At 45.1% G+C, this 19723-nt stretch overlaps 1 protein-coding gene across 4 annotated transcripts in view; it reads right to left on the minus strand.

Annotated features, from left to right (window-relative positions):
* LOC105028392 (netrin-G2) overlaps nucleotides 1-18350 on the minus strand; it is a 59043-nt gene extending 40693 nt beyond the window's left edge. For 3 of the 4 annotated variants that reach the window (XM_029124908.2, XM_010901107.4, XM_010901106.4), the window contains exons 1-3: nucleotides 17895-18350; nucleotides 15803-16610; nucleotides 5150-5793 (exon numbers count right to left, since the gene is read on the minus strand). In XM_029124908.2, coding sequence (XP_028980741.2) covers nucleotides 5150-5793; nucleotides 15803-16021 — 863 coding nt within the window. In that variant the 5' untranslated portion in view covers nucleotides 16022-16610; nucleotides 17895-18350. The remainder of the gene's footprint in view (nucleotides 1-5149; nucleotides 5794-15802; nucleotides 16611-17894) is intronic. The other variant, XM_034297126.1, reaches the window with a different exon arrangement.
* Between the last annotated feature and the right edge of the window lie 1373 nt (nucleotides 18351-19723).

Consider the following 19723-nt stretch of genomic DNA (forward strand, 5'->3'; position numbering starts at 1 on the left):
GATCCTTCTTCACGTCTGAAGAGGAAATGAAACAATCACATGACACCCCCGCCCTCCGTTCACTAGGTCCCACCTCCCCCTCACTGTCTGTCAGACTTCTCCCCTCTCTTCTCCCCACCCCTTATATCTACCTCTGCTGTCTACTCATCCCTCCATCTCTCTCTTCTCTGTCTCCTCCTCCCCCTCATCCCTCCATCTCTCTCTCCACTGTCTCCTCATCCCTCCATCTCTCTCTTCTCTGTCTCCTCCTCCCCCTCATCTCTCCATCTCTCTCTTCACTGCCTCCTCATCCCCCATCTTTCCATCTCACTCTTCTGTCTCCTCATCCTCCTCATCCGTCCATCTCTCTCTTCTGTCTGCTCATCCCTCCATCCCTCTCTTCTGTCTCCTCATCCTCCTCATCCCTCCATCCCTCTCTTCTGTCTCCTCATCCTCCTCATCCCTCCATCCCTCTCTTCTGTCTCCTCATCCTCCTCATCCCTCCATCCCTCTCTTCTGTCTCCTCATCCCTCCATCCCTCTCTTCTGTCTCCTCATCCTCCTCATCCCTCCATCTCTGACTGTCCTGTATGACCTCCTACCCAGGGTGCTGAGTGATTCCACACTTCCAGCACATTCTCAGATCTAAATGCAGCCCGCTCTTTCCCCCTCTCCTGCGTCGGCACTTAATGGCCTATCGCGTTACCAGTTTATTGATAAAACAGCACTATTCAACTCAGAGAGTACCTGGCTCTTCCCGAATACCTGCCTGCGCCAGCAGCTCTTTAGCGCTACACAGAACTCACCATTCTAACAATGCAGTGTCGTCGGATCAAAGAAGCGGCAAACACAAAGCCGACGTACGCCGTTCGTCAATCAGACGGCCTGTGTGTGGGTGTATGCGCGGCTCGTTCATCGGCCTCATTGGCTTCATTTATGGATCATTGCTTTACACCGTTCCGTCCCTGAGCCCCTGCTGAAGTGGTTTGTGTGTGTGTGTGTGTGTGTGCGTGTGCGTGTGTGTGTGTGTGTGTGTGTGTGTGTGTGGGGGCGTGGTCCTGTAACAGCACGACTCGTGCAACGCTGGGATTGTCGGTTTACGGGGCTCAGCATTGAAAAGTGTGAACATGTATGCACTCACCACCGCGTGTCTCTCTGGGTAAGAGTGCCTGCCAGCTGACCTGAATGTGCATCGAGTGGGGAGTGGGGACTGCAGGGGTCCCGTGAGCATTTCAAGAAGCTCCGCTTCCTCAAACACCCCACCTTCACATGCCGTCGATATCGTCGCCGTACTGCTGCCCGTTACCTGGCCTGAGGAGAATTCCACTCGGTCGTTTTCTGAGTTAAATATAAAACCCATTTCAGCGTGAGCGGTCCCAGCGGAGCCTCCCCAATGGGGGTGAATATTCATTATTCAAATTTCCTCCTGAGCGGTTCACAATCCCAATATGTTCAGTGTCAGATGAGATGGCTCAGCTCGGTCGTCCAGAGGGAACATTGACTAATCGCCTGGCCTCCACAGATCCATATCCAACAGTAAGTATAAGACACCTCCCATTACACGGTATAGCATCAAGGAGACCCCCTAACCAACTGAGCATCCCTCATCACCCAATAAACCCCCCCCCCATCCCCAAATACCCGATCCTCCATCGCCCCCACCCTCCCCATGCCCACTCTTGTCTCCAATCCCTATCCCAGAATAACAGTATTGATCAGTAACTATGTAAAGGATGGGTGGTGTGGATGTTGATGTAGGAAGACATCAGGCTATATTTGAGCTCCCTTGTTACCACATCCATCAGTACAGACAATACCGTTTTGTCATTGCTGTATAGTACAGTATAGGTTTTATGTGTTGTATTAGTATAACAGGATATGGTATAGTTTGTCTGTACTGTATTGTTACAGCAGGATACGGTATAGTTTATCTGTACTGTATTCTTACAGCAGGATATGGTAGTTTGTCTGTACTGTATTCTTACAGCAAGATATGGTAGTTTGTCTGTACTGTATTCTTACAGCAAGATATGGTAGTTTGTCTGTACTGTATTGTTACAGCAGGATATGGTATAGTTTGTCAGTACTGTATTGTTACAGCAGGATATAGTACAGTTTGTACTGTATTGTTACAGCAGGATATAGTGTAGTTTGTCTGTACTGTATTCTTACAGCAAGATATGGTACTTTGTCTGTACTGTATTGTTACAGCAGGATATGGTATAGTTTGTCAGTACTGTATTGTTACAGCAGGATATAGTATAGTTTGTACTGTATTGTTACAGCAGGATATGGTATAGTTTGTCTGTACTGTATTGTTACAGCAAGATATGGTACTTTGTCTGTACTGTATTGTTACAGCAGGATATGGTATAGTTTGTCAGTACTGTATTGTTACAGCAGGATATAGTACAGTTTGTACTGTATTGTTACAGCAGGATATGGTGTAGTTTGTCTATACTGTATTCTTACAGCAGGATATGGTAGTTTGTCTGTACTGTATTGTTACAGCAGGATATGGTAGTTTGTCTGTACTGTATTGTTACAGCACAATATGGTAGTTTGTCTGTGTTCACCCTGTTCCCTCCTTCATGGATTTTATTTTAAGTTACAGCAGGAAAGGGTTTTTTGCCAAGTAAAAAATAAAATCTGCAAATTGTTTTAAATTAGTTACTAAGATTAAACAGAACATTATGGATTGCATAAGTATTCGCCCCCTTTGCTATGAAACACCTACATGAGCTGCAGTGCAACCAACTGTCGCTAGAGGTCAAGTGTTTACACGAATGGACTCCACCTTCAAGATGCTTCACAGAATTTTAGATGCACCTTTGATGCCCCTGTCTCTGGGAGGTCCAACAGGTTCTAACAAATCCGGAATAAGGTTCTTCAAAAGCACCAATCAGGTGTAGGATACAAATATATTTCACAGGCATTGTATATCCCCCTGTGCACAATACAGTCCATTGGTAACAAATGTGAATCTGTCCAGGGCAGGCTGTCCTCAAAAACAGAGTATCCAGATGAGAAGGCCACGAAAAGGCCCATGACAACTCCAAAGGAGTGGCAGTCTTCCACGTCTCAGCTGGGAGGCTGCAACTATAGCCTGGGTGCATCACAAAAATGGCCTTCATGGGAGAATGGCAAAAAGAAAACATCAGAATCTCAGCATGAATTTCCCAGAAGGCATGTGAAAGAGGATTCTATGGTCTGTTGAGACCAAAATAGAGCATTTTGGCCTCAATGCTAAGCGCTATGCTCAGCCTAACACTGCGAATCATCTTGAGAACACCGTCCCAGCTGTGAAGCATGATGGTGGCAGCTACATGCTATGAATGCTTCCCTCAGGGCCGGGAATGCTTGTAAAGATACAGGACAAAATGGATTAAGCTTAGTACAGAGAAATCCTGGAAGAAAACCTGTTGAAGTCCGCAGACGTTCCTCTTTTCACTTTCTCATTTCAACCAGTAATCAGGAGTTAATGCAATGTTGTTGATACCTTTCTATTTCTTGTTTTTCTATATTGATGACAGCATCATGCTATGACTATGCTTGTCATTTATAATCAAAAGAAATATCAAAGGAGCAAAGCCCATGTACAAAGATAGAGAAAAGTCAGCCTCGGTCTTATTAAAACCTAACCCTGGGATACAATTACATTTTTCTGTGGGACAATTTGAAAATGTTTTAATTCCAAAACCACTACAATGGCTTTCTCAAAAACGTAAAGTCGGTTGTGTTGATCTGTGGAAAAGAAATCTAAAGTAAGCCCTTTTTAGAGTTAATTATAAGGCACCAAAATATGAAGACTGCAAGGGATGTGTAGGTTTTCACTAGCAACTCTTTTGTGGGCCCTGCGGGAAATCACTATCCAACAAATTACTGATAAAGGTACTCGCTTTCATTAGAGGGAATTCAAAGCATGTGCAGAGGTCTGCGGGGCGGAGGGCTATGGGGCGGAGGGCTGTGGGGCGGAGGGCTGTGGGGCAGGGGGCTGTGGGGCGGAGGCTTCTGGGGCGGAGGGCTGTGGGGCAGGGGGTCAGGGGCGGAGGGCTGTGGGGCGGAGAGATGTGGGGCGGAGGGCTGTGGGGCATAGATGCTGGGTTTGTGTCATGGCTAAGTCAACCAGGACACTGGGGTCTATGTCCCGGCTATATCAGGTTATCCTTTTCCTCTTTCTTTATCTCTCTCTCGATTTTACACACTCTCTCTCAGTCTATCCATACTAACCCTGAAAAGTGTCTGTGATCAATACCTCCAGGCCTGCTCTTGTTTCTAACCACAAGCCTGGGGGGCTGAACAGCCTGGGGGGCTGAACAGCCTGGGGGGCTGAGAGGGGCCTGTATCAATGCTGCGTAAGCATCCACTCAAGTCCTTGTCAAACCCCCATCTAGTCGCCTCCACACGTTCCTCACTTCTTTTATCCTCACAGTACACACCTCCATCCCTTTCGCTCCAGCCCTCCCCCCACCGCCTGCATCCCCACCCCAATCCCATGACAACGTGGATGTTAAATACCATTCAAATGTCACCCTGCCATATTGATTGGAATAATAATCCTGAGGGGTGGGTTGAGATGGCTTGTTGATGCTAAACAGGCGGTGCGACAGCGAAAGCGATCCCTCACTGTCACAAAGTTGCCGTGTAAGAGTTTTCTGGTTCCCGCCCGCCACTGTGCCACGGTGGACGCAGGTTTACGTTGACACTACAGAGGCTGTGTGCTGGTGCAGTTCATCATCACACCATAGAGAACTGGTGACAGTTGGTGTACCAGGATTCACACACAGGGAACGGGGATGTCAGTGTTAATGCATGTGCGGGGTGAACTTGTGTGTATGAATGAAAGTGTGATTTCTGGCTTTTTTTTTAACTGAACATAAATAAACCACAGAAATAAACATATGTTTCAGGTCCTCATAAGCCTGTATATTCCTCCATTGCTAACAAGCAATCGCTGTAGCGACTTTATCCAAATTTCATTGGACTGGCAACTACACAACAACCAGACCAAAAAGAAACAAGAGTAAATCATCGGGAACGCGGAGAATCAACCGATTGCTAACTCGCCCCAAAATAACAAACAGGGTTAAGATCCCCCTCCCATTCATTTTATAATATGATTTAGCATTTTAATGCTTCTGCGTGGTGGAGATCTTAATCTTTTCTCTTACCTTGCGGGAACCTCAATGTTGGAGATGGCGTAGAAGTATTTGAGGAGGTTGTCCCTCTGGACGTAGGTCCCCCCCAGGGCCGGCCTGAGCAGCCTCAGTCTGAGGTTGGTGAAGGTGAAGAAGTCCCTCAGGCCCTTCATGCTCTCCATACGCGTGTACAGGCCGTCCATGTTGAGCAACCTCGGCCCGGCGAACACCGCAAAACGCTCGCGAACCTCAAACTTCACGTTCTTGTCGTTCTTCGACCCGACCCAGCGCGAGTACTGCTCGGTGCAGATGACCCGGGTGATGTTCGCCGGCGACAGGTCGCGCACGTACTTCGGTGCCATGTTGAAGGCGTCTAGGCAGTCGTCGGCGTAGAACTGGTAGGCCTGCCATGTGCGCCCGTGGTCCGTGGACTTGTCCAGCACCATGACGGTGGGTCGGCCATACTCAAAAGTCACGGCGACGTCGTCGGTCAGCTCCAGGCTCTTGTTCCACGCCAGGGTGATGTTGGCCAGAAGGGGTTCTGGGTAGCGGGACCACGTGACCGTCTGCCAGTAGGTGATCAGGCCGGTGCGCTCGCGGTCATGCATCAGCTGAGGCGGGTGGGCCAGGTCCGGGTTGGAGGCGTCACACTCGTCGCTGCACATGTACGGGTTCTCCTGGGAGGGGAAAAGGAAGACACTTTACAGCAGAGCTCTCGCACATCGGGCAAGCCGGAATTCACTTTGAACTTTGATAAGAAGCCCGCTGCTTCCGAAATAATGGGAGAAAAACACTGCTTTTGTTTCTGTGGTCGGGCAGAAATAGCCCAAGCTTAGACTGAAGTAATCAGAATTTTTAAAAAAGGATACCGCGCAGGACTTTCATCTGAAATTCCTGCGCAGTAAGTATGTGAACTGCACCTGCATAAAAAAAACGAACAAGTCACTCAAAAGTACAAAACCAGCCTAATAATAACTAAATGTTACACTTCTGTGGAGGTCGAGTTTATAAATCATCTGATTTATGGTGACATAAGAGAAAAAAATTACAAGCATAAGCAAAACCTAGGGGAGCCGGCGTGTAAAACCCACTTCTCAGAAGACCCGCTGGGGCAGGGCTTCTCACATCCTAGCCTGAAGATCTGATCTGTTGTCCCACAGCTTTCTCCTCCTCCATAGTCCTTAATTGATTGATTCATGTCATTGCATGGCCCAGGGGTTCCACTTGGCTGAGCTGTGTTCAGGATTAGGGCACTGTGATAAACGGTTCCACAACAGAAATCAAGGTTTTGTATTTGAAGGTTTAAGGTGGTATATCCCTGTTTCACCGTTTTTCTCTATTGAACGCCACCCTGGTGTTCCAGGTCATCAATCCTTTTTAAGTGCAGAATGAAACACCAGCAGTACAAGAGATCTTGAAGCTTGGAATTGAACCGCCCCCCTATAGACGATCTAACTGTGTGGGCGACTATGATGACTTCATTTGGAAACAACTGGGTCTTCTCTCCCAACAACAACAGTAGATAAGATCCTCCCACTCTCACTGGGGAGACATGGCATGCTAGTTTCCCCTCAGATAACCTTATTAACTTCTGCTGATATCTCAGTCTCAGACACACACACACACACGCACAGTCAGAAACACACATAGACAGATGCACACAACACGCAGACAGAAAGACACACAGACAGACGCACAGACACACACACACACACACACACACACACACAACAGACAGAGATACAACATTGTGACACAATAACAGCCTACTACTCCATAATACAGAGTTGCTGTTCTATCCCAAAATTCCAGAAATCCTGCTGGTGAAATTCACAGAATAGGAAGGGAATAAACAAGAAATTTGGATCAAGTTCCTTTAAAACCTGGACATTTCAAGAAAAGTTACCAGAATCTGGCTAAAAAAGACACCTCTCTACTGCCTCAGAAAACAAACGGCGTGGGACAGGATTAGTGGCCTGCACTAAGGAAATGACCACTGATCCAACTGAAGATGATTACACTGTACTGACACTGTACTGACACTGTACTGACACTGTACTGACACTGTACTGACACTGTCCCACTGTCCCAGATCCGGGGGAACACGTGGCTACACAGCCATAATTCCTGGGCCCAGTAAGCATGGCAACCGTCATATGGAAGGGATCTTTAGAGCGTGACGCAATCTGTGTTGTTGTGGATTGTGTTTTGCGCGTGCGCCTGGACGTGGACGCGGTCGTGTGCTGTGTCCGACCGTCGAGTGGTCGGGCTAAATGATGGACTTAAAGCTGCACATGGTGACAGAGCCCAACCTCTCCTGGTCCCTCCTATAATCTGCAGAGGGATGCGTCTCATTGTGTATGGGAGGGTCAGGGTGTGATCAAACCCCTCCCCCTCCAGCCCCTTCCCCTCCCCCGGACCAACCCCTCCCCCTCCAGCCCCTTCCCCTCCCCCATACAAACCCCTCTCCCCTCCCCCCGCAACTCCCCTTGCCCTCTTTCCGTACCCTTCTCTCCTCTTTTCTCTCCTTTTCCCTGCCCCACATAGCGTTTTCCTGCCAGCCGTGTGTACACACACACACACACACACACACACACACACACAGGTCCTGGCCAACTGCTACGGCAGGTGGCCTGCACGGCTAAGCCGCTCCAGCAATTATCCTCACTGGGATCCTGCCGCCACAACGTCAGGCGCTGTGGCGATGGAACTCTGTCGCCGTGTCGACACACCACGGGCCGCGGTGATAAGCGGGTTCCCTTTCTAGGTGGGACATGGCGCAGTTGGAAACAACATTTTGCTCATTCCCTAAAGCTAAGGGACCCAGGTCTGGCTTGGGGCAATCATGACTATTGTGTGAAAACACTCGCATCCTGGTGTGAGGTTCAGTAGGTAAACAGGATTTTATGAGCTGATATGACCTGTCCCAAATGGAACGGAAACTTCCTTGAACCCTTTTTCCATTCATCCGAGGAAGCTACATTTGGATACTCCGACAGTCAATCATCGCGGTCTAAAGACACTAAAACCACCTAGCTGTAATACCCTCAGATGAAATGCATTTTGTGTGATTTGGAGAATTTATGTAGCAGACTGTAACAACAGTAGACACGGGAGCATCCATCTTTATGAGCAGATAACACGGTAACACATTATAGAGACAGCCCAGCACTGCACCACGACGTACCCAACATAACATTCAATTCTATAACTTACACTATTTATTCAATTGTCTGTTTGTCTAAGAAATGGACTCAATCACATTGAAATGATCCACTGAAACATAAAGAGGAGTGATGCTCCTTCCTTCCTTTCTTTCTCTCTCTCTCTCTCTCTCTCTCTCTCTCTCTCTCTCCCTCTCCCTCTCCCTCTCCCTCTCCCTCTCCCTCTCTCCCTCACCCCTCACTCTCTCCCTCCCCACTCTTTCTTTTTTTTCTCTGTAGAGTTATAGTTATAGCTAGGTATTGCCAACAAGGGGAATAAGGTTCAGGAGAGCAAAAGAACACAATGTAGCTAGTGTTGTTTAGAACAATCATCAAATGATATGACCCACCCATTAAAAAGGCCCACAGTGAGTCAGAGACGAGGATATTGCTTTTTGTTTTGTTGTGAGCTTAAGTCACTAGAGGATTGTCCCACTGCCAAACAGCACCGCTCAAACTCACCACCCGACAGCCAGTGATTAGCATTAATACAAGTTGCTTTCATAAATTTAATTAATTGCTTTTGACTTATGTCTTTTGTTCATTTTGTTTTGCTTTAAAATGTACAGTATTTTGTCCCCGTAGATTCAGCCTGTTGCTCCCATTTACACAATTTGGGTGAAGAACAGCACAAAAAAAAATACTCTAAATCTCTGTTTTGGCTGACTTATTATAGAATATTATCCTGTACAGGATGTGCCTATATAACTGGTGTTGGTTCAACCTGTTCCCGTTATTGGTGTTAGGCCTAACTGTCTGTAATTGGTGTTAGGTCTAACTGTATGTAATTGGTGTTAGGCCTAACTGTCTGTAATTGGTGTTAGACCTAACTATCTATAATTGGTGTTAGGCCTGACTGTCTGTAATTGGTGTTAGGTCTACCTTTGTGTCTATTATTGGTGTTAAGCCTACCTGTCTGTAATTGATCTTAGGCCTGACTGTCTGTAATTGGTGTTAGGTCTACCTTTGTGTCTGTTACTGAGGTTAGGTCTACTAAAACAAGTACAGTTCTACTTTGTGGACATTACACCGGTAACCATGAGGAAAACATTTTCAGCTTAGGGTCAACAATAGTAATTGCAATATTGATTATGGTTAATGTTAGGTTGCTGATGTTGGGGTTGAGTTAGTGAAAATAAGTGTTAGGGTTTTGAATGGAAAACATTTTGAGGTCCCGAAAAAGACAGTAAACATCTGTGTGTGTGTGTGTGTGTGTGTGCTCGCTGGTGTGTGAAAGAGAGACTGGCTCTGTGTGTGTCTAAAAGATTACGCTAACCTTGGCTTGGTTAATTACTGTATCCCGGTGGTGTCTCAGTCACAGTAGAGTGTCTGGTGTGTGTGTGTGTGTGTGTGTGTGTGAGTGTGTGTGTGAGTGTGGGTTACGTGTCGAAAGTGTGTTTGTGCACACCAGTGTGCACACATTTTGTACACAAGCAACAGTTCCCAAGCATGACACCTTGTCACAGATCATTCATGAAATTACATCATTTCATTTATAGATCCATGCACAGCCAGGCATATTTCCACTCGTTCATGCAAGTGCATATGCATATGTGCATGCGTGTGTGTGTGCGTGTGTGTGTGTGTGTGTGTGTGTGTGTGTAAACTAAATTTAAATGCAGACAGTAGACAAATCCCAGCTCTGTGGCAGAGGGGAGAGGGGTGACCAGGCCGTGGGGATCTGCCGACTGCCTCCCCCCAGGACAGTCTGCTCAGATTACCAGCAGCCGGCTCTGCTCTGATGCCTCCTTATGTAAGCAGGTGGAGGGAGCATATCCATCAGTGGATGGGAGCTAACGTGACCAGGACAGGGGGACAGGCAGGAGATCCTAGACTGATGTCCAGGTCCCGGTCCTCTGCACGTCACACCCAACACATGCTCTCCCCGTCGGCCTGAAGATCACACAGTACATCTACCACGGTACAGCTGACTGTGGCATGCCTTGCATTGATCTGTCTGGGTACTAATTAAATAACATGTAGGATGGACCAAGAGGTGGCAAGGTTGACTAGGAGTCGGACTGGACCAATAGGTTGCTAGACTGAATCCCCTTTGCCAGCTAGGTGAAACATTGGTTGTTCTGTTCCTGAACAAGGAAATAATTACTAATGGCTCCCAGGTTATTGCTGCAAATGAGAGTTCTTCACCTCAGGCCACATGAGCACTCTTACATTAGACATCCTGTTTTTCCTAACCCTAACATCTAATCCTAACTTTATTGTGTACCTATCATTGAAGTTTTGTCCGCTTATGTAACATACTAATTCCTAGTGGTCCTCATTCTAGCTTTGCATTATTCCAAGGTCACAGTAGAAATAAACAAGAGTTGGATCCAATTTGGGGTGATTATCAGGTATTGGCAGGTTTTCCAGGATATGGGGGAAAAACTGGGTTTGACAAACCCTGAACTCCCCAAGGTGCTACATGAGTTGGTGTAGCCTGGAAAGAAGTAGCCAGAGAACGGGCAACAAGGGAAGCTGGGTTTGAGCCAGAGTTTGTGGTGGTTCAATGAGGGCAGCCAGGGCAAAGGTTGTCTGGAACAGGTTAGCCTATGCAGGGCAGGCAGCATGGCCTCGGGCAAAGTCTGGAATGGCAGTGATCTAATGACTGCTCTCTACAATACCACAACTACCAGCTGCCATCTTCCTCTTCTTTCCAGCATGCTCCCCTTCCCTTGCGCTGCTGCTACTCTCTCTCTAACTCCCTTTTTCTCTCTCACTCTCTCTCATGTCTATTTTTAGAGCTGGCTGATTTCTACCTTCTAAAACGGGCAAAATCTGTTGTGGAACAGGAAGTTTTTGTTTGGTCTTTTTTCACACTTGCAAATACTGTACACTAACTCACATACACACACACACACACACACACACACACGCCCTTTGTTCATCCCCTCATCTGTCACAACGCACCCAATAGATTGGTATGAAGGTACTCTGTTTTAGCTGAGGGACCCGTTAGAAGGTTTTGGTTCCTAAAAGACTTACTATAAGCTAATGGTGTGTCTGTGCGTAAAATGCGTGTTGGCGTGCATTGTGTGTCATGTGTGAGTGTGCTGTGCTAGTCTGATTTCATCTTTCTGCTTAGCTAAGCTGTGATCTTCTTCAACTCTCCCTCATTATTAACACACCCTCTGTTCATCCTTCATCTGCCCGTACACACGCCCGTACACACACAGAGAGGAATCAATTTGTATGAAGGCACTCTGTTTTAGCTGAGGGACTTGACTGACAGTTTTCGTTCATAAAAGACTCAACTGTAAGCTAACGGAATGCTTGGCATGGCTGTGTGGATGTGAGAGTGCTGGTCTGATTTCATCTTCCTGCTTAGCTAAGCTGTGATCTTCCCCACCTTCCCCCCATCATTAACACACACACACACCATCAAAACAGTAAAACTACCATGCAACTCAACTGAATACAGAGAGCTCAATATTGTTCAGTAGCACTGGCCTCAGAGGAAACAGAGGGCCGCCATTTTTAAAAACCTCTTAAACATAGAGTGCCCGGACAAGGTGACCTTGCAGTGGTTCTGGACCAGTTCTGACCAACTGAGTTCAGTTTGCCCTGGGAAAACCTCGGTATGAAAGCCTGGCCCATGGTGGACTCAGCTTGGTCACCCCATTCACCTCAGGCTCTCTGTATGGACCTGGCTTCAAATTAAATCTGTAATACAACTGACATGGGAAGTGCCAGCTCAGATTTCCTGTTCTTTCAGAAGAAAGAATTGATTTATTCTGGCAACATTACAACAGCTTGTTGCGATGTTCCTAGGTAAACTGACAACTCCAAACATATAAAAAAAAAAGGGAAATAATGTTGTCTATTTGAAACAGGAGCACTTTTCTCGGTCACAGAAAAATCTAATCTACGTTATCTTAAAGCTAAATCTGTTGACTGCCTCTTGATTATTTAGATGTACGTACTTAGGAATTTCCCTACTATATAATTGGAATGTATTTACATACATTGTATTCGGAATGTACATACTGTGTACTTATATTAGCAAATAACAATGAACTGAGCTGACCTCACTGAGCTGACCTCACTGAGCTGACCTCAGCTGCCTATAACTTGCAGTAATGTATCCACTTTGAATGCTCTGAAAACTTTTTCTACATTCGTTATCTACATTTAGATTTTACTTATGTTGTTCAATTTATTGTAAAAGCTGTACATTTCAGAGAAACTGGCTATGGGTTGAAACCGGTATTGATTGTTATATAGACATTATAATGGAAGTCTGGAAGATAGATATTTAGGCTTGGCTAAGCTAGCAGGCTTTGGTCTTGCTAATGTTAGTAGTCAGGCTAAATAGATCACTCTTGCTATCTTTATTGGCTCTGATATCTGTATATAATATGAACATTCTTTAACTGTTTAAATAATGTATACAATTTTACCCATTTGAGTTTGACTTGTGGCTGAATTTGTTTTGTATTAGTAGCCTCTGATGGTGGTTTGTCCCAACATAACGCTGATATCACCAATTTATTTCCAATAGCCTAGCTAGGTAAGTTCATGATGTCCTTTGCCACCAAACTAATTTCCAGGGTTATTAAAACAACACGGCCAGCTGATAAAAAGTCACCTTGTCTAAGATATTTGCACAGTTATTAAAACACTGAACTGGGATCGACCAAAACGAAACATAGACATGATTTGAAGTTAACCTAAAATCCCTTAAGGGATAAATGAATGGAGAAAAAAAAATGTATGGGCATATTTGATGTGACAATGGGTCGACTAGCCCAGCTTAATAGGAGTCTAATTTAAAACTCTATCACCCTCGGTGGCTGAGAAAACAGGAAGGTCTTGGCCAGTTTCACTTCACTATTACACCCCTTGGCCAGTATCCCTTCACCAAATTCCACCAAGATGTTTTTTAGTACAATGTTTCCCCTATAATGTTTGCTTTTACAACGTTTGGACATGGACAGTAGCTGGCTATGGATCCGGTGGCAACCAGTGCTGGGCGTCTTTTTGATTTTGCAAGTGACATCAACTCTGGTTAGCTTGCTACATAAATATAAACCGAATGTAGCCTTTTTAACCTAACTGGTTAGACTGCCATTTATGTCGTGTTAGAATGACATAGCTACAGGCTGATACTGTAGCAGACTACTTGTATAGCAATCTTGCATGCAGATTTGGAAAAAATTATTTGCATTAAGTATGTGCTTGCAAGTCAGTATGTTAAATGCTACCTTTCCTTCAATTTTTTTTACAGGAACCATGACCCCTCCTTCCACCCCTAATTATACCCCAATGTAAGGAACTACCAGCTGTGGTCGGTCAAAGAAGTACTCTATCTAGCCTTCCTCCCCAGCAATGTCTTCGTTGCTGCCACTTCTAGATGGGGACCCCTGTTCACACACTCTGCTGCTGTAATGGTCTGACTCCCACCTGACTCCCACCTGACTCCCACCTGACTCCCTCCTGACTCCCACCTGACTCGTTGGACTGTCTAAGTATAATTACCGATGTCTGTACGTCAATTAGGTACCATGCAAAAGTTGGCAGGTCTGCAGGCAGGGAGAACAAATATGCTGCGATTGTTCGGAAGAGATTCTCTGCACTAACCACACCGACCAAAAGCGCTCACAGGTTCCTGGGCGAAAGGGGCACAGGGGGGTAGCCGATTGTGACTAAGCTGTCAACCACTGCCTATAGGCCTCACAGTAATCCCCCGTGTATGGATGTGTTTACGGTGTTTAAGTGAGATCCAACCATTGCATAACGGTAAACCGTACTGAGGGTTATTAATGTCCCTGAACATATTTCACGGTGCCGCGCCACTGTGCTTCACAAATGTTACCACGCCGGCCAATGACACTGAAGCACACGCTGAACTGTCACACACACATACAGCAGTATTCATGCGATGATTTAAACTCTTATAAGTAATACTTGTTACTTCAAGAGGGATAGCGTGGCTGTGTTTATAATCCTATCATCTTCCGTTTGTCCACTCTGAGGGGCGACCTCGTCCCTTCACTCGGGCAGGATGCATCATGGGAAAACACCCCACCTTAGATGAACTGAGAAGCAGGGACCGGTCTGGCCTTAGCCTTTAGAAAATGCTGGCTAAGACAAATCTGCTCTCTCAGGTCCTGCCCACAACCCCTCCCCCATGGCAAATTCCCGGGAGGAGGCCGGGATTTTTAGGGATGGGGAATGGAAGGGAATGTACCATGGGAGATGGGCTCCCAGTGAGGAACAGGCCCATTAAGGACAGCACACATTTTTTATTGCTCAGAAACATAGATGTATCCAGTTGCTGGTTCGAGTGAGTCCAAGCTATTAGAGTGCAAGACTTCAACACAGGACGCTCAAGCTTCTCTGTCTATACCTGTGTCTCTCTCCTTCTAGGGAGCAGTGAATGGAGAAGGATCCATCAGGCTGTCAGCGGTTTCCATTGGTTTTATATGAAACAAATCATTAACTATTTGGTACCTGAGGAAGAAGTATCCACTCTGCTTCACGTTGCTAAAATGACCCCTGAGTTCTGTTATTAGTGTCTGTTAGGTTCTATAACACGGCCGGGTGCGCTTGTGTTTCCGAGACAAACGGTGAATAATGATTGATCCAAATTCTGTCCTTGGTTGTAAGTCATCGCTCATCTGATTATCCACTGACTCCCTGACGGGGCAGATAACAGAGGCTGTGGGACACGGCGCCGGACACATTAAGTAAAAACATCTCCGATTTTGTCAAGTTGTGACATCAAAAGGTAATCAGTATGCTGGCTCATAGAGGCCGGTGTGCTCCGTATGCTTCTAAGAGAAGGCCTACATTGAAATGTCTCAAACCTCTTTTAGAGTTTCATTCCACTCCGCAAAGTGGGAACAACACATTGAGCCTTGCATAGTAATTGCCCAATATTTCCCTCCAACCTCGCCCGCCCTTGAAACGAGAACCCCCCTCCCCCCGCCCGCACCCCCCCACCCCACTCTCGTCTTGATGCCGTTTACCAAGCGAAATTTGAAGTCCTCCCAAAAACCCAATCAAGCCGGATGACAGTCTGCCAACACAATGCGAATGTAAACAACACCTCTATACCAATCTCAGTGAGCTCCAGCCCATTGCCAAGTCATTTCACTGGTGTCATGACTTTTGGAGGCTGCCAAAGTTGTCCAAGACCCGCTCGAGGCCGCGCAAATTCACGGTGCATCAGGAGGTTCTGACCTGACAATGCGTTTTCAAGCTCTGGTTCTGTTGTTCTATAATTTCATTTATTGAGCGAAAACCCATGCTTATCACCTCTTTCCTTAAATTATACCACGCATAATCAACGTATAGTGTGGATTAACAAACAATGTCCCCTTGACAGTGTGTTTATTAGACCAAATACGGCGACTGCACCTATCCATTTGTTAAGTAGCCCATCTATCCACGTTCGTTCTGAAATGGGACTACATTAACAAAAGCAGCGCGTTAAAATATCATATTACATAAAACGAACAACTCCACTCATTCAACTTACCAGAGTGCAGAATCTCTCGGGTGGGTCCCCGCAGGTTATGCCCGGCGGGTCCACCTTGACCCGCATGTAGTCCTTCATGGACTGAGCCTTCGGCTGGCATGCGTACTGCTCCCACATCGCACCATCGTCCGTGCTCACCAGCGACTTGCACTGATCGTACTGGCCCAGCGTCGAGGATACGAAGCAGTGCAGGAGGAGCAACACGGCCTGACGGAGCATGGCAGGCGGGGGTCCACGACAGTGGTCCAAGAAGGAGAGGGATTAGGCAGCAGAGGGTGAGGGGGGGCACGGTATTCAGAGCTGGGGTGAATAGCATGGAATGTGACTGGGGATCATACGGAGGCCAAAAGTAACTTCGATGTCACCATTTTCCGCTTGCTCGCTCACTTGAGCGATACACGGAAGTTTCCGGGATTATGTGAAAATACAAATGAACTGAACAGAAATTAGTGTTCCGGCGAGTTCATTCACAACTGGTAAACAAACGTTGGCCTACAAATAATCAAGGCTTCTTTAGGAAACAATAACTTCTTGTTTCTACGTTGAATTTGTAAAATTGTGTTTTAGGGAGCGTCGAAAGTCACAGAGAAACTTCACATCTACTTCAACCATAGTGATGCCAGTGATGAGGTCGCAGCGTTAAGGGTCTTCTTGATATTAGCAGAACAAATCCATACTTCAGATGTCCTTTTCCGTTGAAAAAGATGGGAGCTGTACACTATGAGGGATGAGTGAACGGTGGCGACGTCTTTAGACACATCCATCGGGTCGTGACGCACCGGTCCGGCGCCTTGCCTCAGTGACGGTCCTGTAGGGACATTTTTAGAAATTAGGAAAATATAATATACTACAGAAATGTGAAGAAAAAGAACAGAGAACATTATTATAAATTACCGAAAAAAGTGAGAGAAAATAGGAGAAGAATGGAGACTTAGGTATAGCACTGCAACTAAATATTTTACACACACTCAGTTATAATTGGGTTATATCTCCAAACAGATACACAACAAATTCAGTTGGCGTAGAGCCTATTTCATCTAGATCATCATGTTTCGTTTATCTCGTTTTCAAAGACAGGGCATTTAACTTTACCCTAATTTATACAGCCTGCATTGCCATTATCTGTATAAAACCCATTTAACTTGTTAAGTATGAGATAGCAAAGTAGAAAACAGATGTTTGTATGTAATGCTGTACGTCATCGTGCATGTGACATTTCAGACATAATCTTTCCAGAGTTATGCACAAGCTTTTGTGTCATAATGACAAGTTGTATAAGTCGCGCTTGTGTAACTGGACGCTGGACGCACGGAGAGCCTGGGTAGATTGGCCATGAAAGAGTTCAAATTGTTCTTCGACTTTCTTCGACTCTCTTCGTGTGCCAAGTTGTGATGCATGATATGCATGGGAAGGGCAGCGAAATAGAAAAGTAAATGTCAATCCGCTACTTAATGCAGTCGTTCCATAAAACATGAAGCATCCTTAACTTCCCCTGCATCACCACGCGTTTGTTTAAATAGCCTTATAGCTTACAGCGCTTAGTAAATTATTACACACCTACACTCTGCTGTCCCCTGCATATCATACACGTGCGTATGCCGTATATGCGTGAGAGAGTTTTAATTGGAATTTTCTCTCAAAATGCTGGAGGACCAAATCGGAAAATAAATTGTGTTTATTGGAATGACCTTGACCCCGTTCACTGTCTGGCTGAAGCTTAATCTTATAGTTTTGAAGTCGCAAAAGCGGCTATCCGGCTCGAAATACCGTATAGGGGTGTGTCTGACTACCGCTTCTGCTCGCTTCAGCAGCGCGAATGGAAAGTATCATCCATGCAGGCTGCAGTTCATTTGGTTATAAATGTTATTTCTAAACATGTTATAAAATTATAAGTTTTGAATTCGTCATAGAATAGGCCAGTGCCTAACAATAAGCTCTTTATAATAGTGAGTGACAATTTAATAGCCTATATCACTCGAAGTGATCGATGCGTTTTAGACTTATTTCAAATAGGTATCGTTATTTCCTCATTATTTATTTCTAGCAGTCAAACATTCTGACGCGGGTCAGATGTATTAGATAAGACACTTACTTATAATGTTCATCCGGGAGAGCCGCTCCGTGTCCCGTTATACGAACGCTCCTCTACCAGAAGCCCTGCTCGGCTCCATTCACTCTACTGAGTTCCGTCGAGGTGTACTGTAGCGTATTGTACACTACGGTTATCTGATGCGGTCTCGTTGTTTGTTTTTTTCTCCTGTCGGTTACTTTTTTATTACACCACGGATGGCTTCACAAGATAGAACGGTGTCCTGGATCTAAAACCAGTCGGTGGGGAAACAAGCGAAAAACTGAATTGTGACGTGAAGTGAAAATAAGTGAAACATTGACTTTGAGGAAGGGCTGGTATCTGTCCTTCTCCTCCCACTTAACAAGCTCGGGTTTACCCGGGATGCTCAAGGGCAGAAAGAAAAAAGCTTGGTGTAAAATACCCCTCCTTTCTCTCCCCTTCTCTCTCTCCCTTTCTCTCGCGCTATCACATGCACGCACCCTCTCTCTATGTATTTCTCTCTCTCTATCTCTCTCTCTGTGTCTCTCTCGCAGTTAATGCCTGGGCTAAATCCTTTTTACCATCACTTGTAATCAGCATCCGGGCTTTTATCTGTTAGCCTGAGCTGGGGCGGCCAGATCAACTTCTTGCGGCTCTCGACGCTTTCTGTTGCGGGCCGACCGGTACCAAACTGATCCATCCCACCGGCCCATCAGTATGTGCTGCTTTAAGGAGCAGCGAAAAAGTGGTGCTATAGCCTACAGTATCGTTCACCTCTCTGTGTCACTTAGTCGTTCTGGGCTTCCTAGTGGATAGGGAGTTATATCAGAGATTTCCAACCACAGATAAGCCAGAGCCGTTTGCTCACGATGAAGGACCAGGGCGGTTTATATACTGCAAATAAACCACCTCTAGAGTTTTGGCAACCATTTCTGGTGGGTATTAATTAAAGCTGTGTGTTTGTGTACAAGAGAAGTCTCGTTCCGGTATTGTACACAGTCTTAGCGCTGTGTATTAACGTTTTGTAATTTGATTCTTGAAACGATATGTAGGCCTATATATATATATATATATATATATATATATATACATATATATATATATATATATATATATATATATATATATACATATATATATATATATATATATATATATATATATATATATATATATATATATATATATATATAGTTATGAGGCTAGACTTATTTGTGTTTTTAGCGTAACCAAATTATAGATTGTGCTGAATTTTAAGTGCTTGATTAACTTTAAATTTATAAATTGAGAATTTATCAAACTCATTGACTCTATTTAAAGTGTTTCAGCGGCATGGAGAAAATCTAATTTCAGGACAACACCCCACCAATCTCGCTTCGCCAGCGGTTCCAAAGTCGCTGTCCATGGTTCTGAAACGGACTGACAGTTTTTCCTGTACGTTCACAACGCAAGTCAACATGAGGGACAGCTGCGTTTCACTCCAAACATTTGAAAGCAATCTCATTCATTAATTAATTTTGCTTAGTTTGATTTTGCTTTGTTTGAAAAACATTTGGAGATATATAAATACACAGGATGCTATATATTGGGGATATATATATATATATATATATATATATACACACACACACATATAAAACAATACATCAGATCTTGTTCATTTTTATCTTCAGCTTTAATAACATCAGGGGTAAATCATTTGGTAACACCCCCAATTCAGAAAAAAATATTAATTGTAAAACAACTATACAAACACGTCAATGATGGAATATATTACACATATATATATATATATATATATAGAGATAGAGAGAGAGAGCGAGAGAGAAGGAGAGAGAAGGAGAGAGCGAGAGAGAGAGAAGGAGAGACGT

The sequence above is a fragment of the Esox lucius genome, chromosome 14 (genome assembly GCF_011004845.1).
Source record: "Esox lucius isolate fEsoLuc1 chromosome 14, fEsoLuc1.pri, whole genome shotgun sequence".
In the NCBI taxonomy this organism is placed as follows: domain Eukaryota; kingdom Metazoa; phylum Chordata; class Actinopteri; order Esociformes; family Esocidae; genus Esox; species Esox lucius.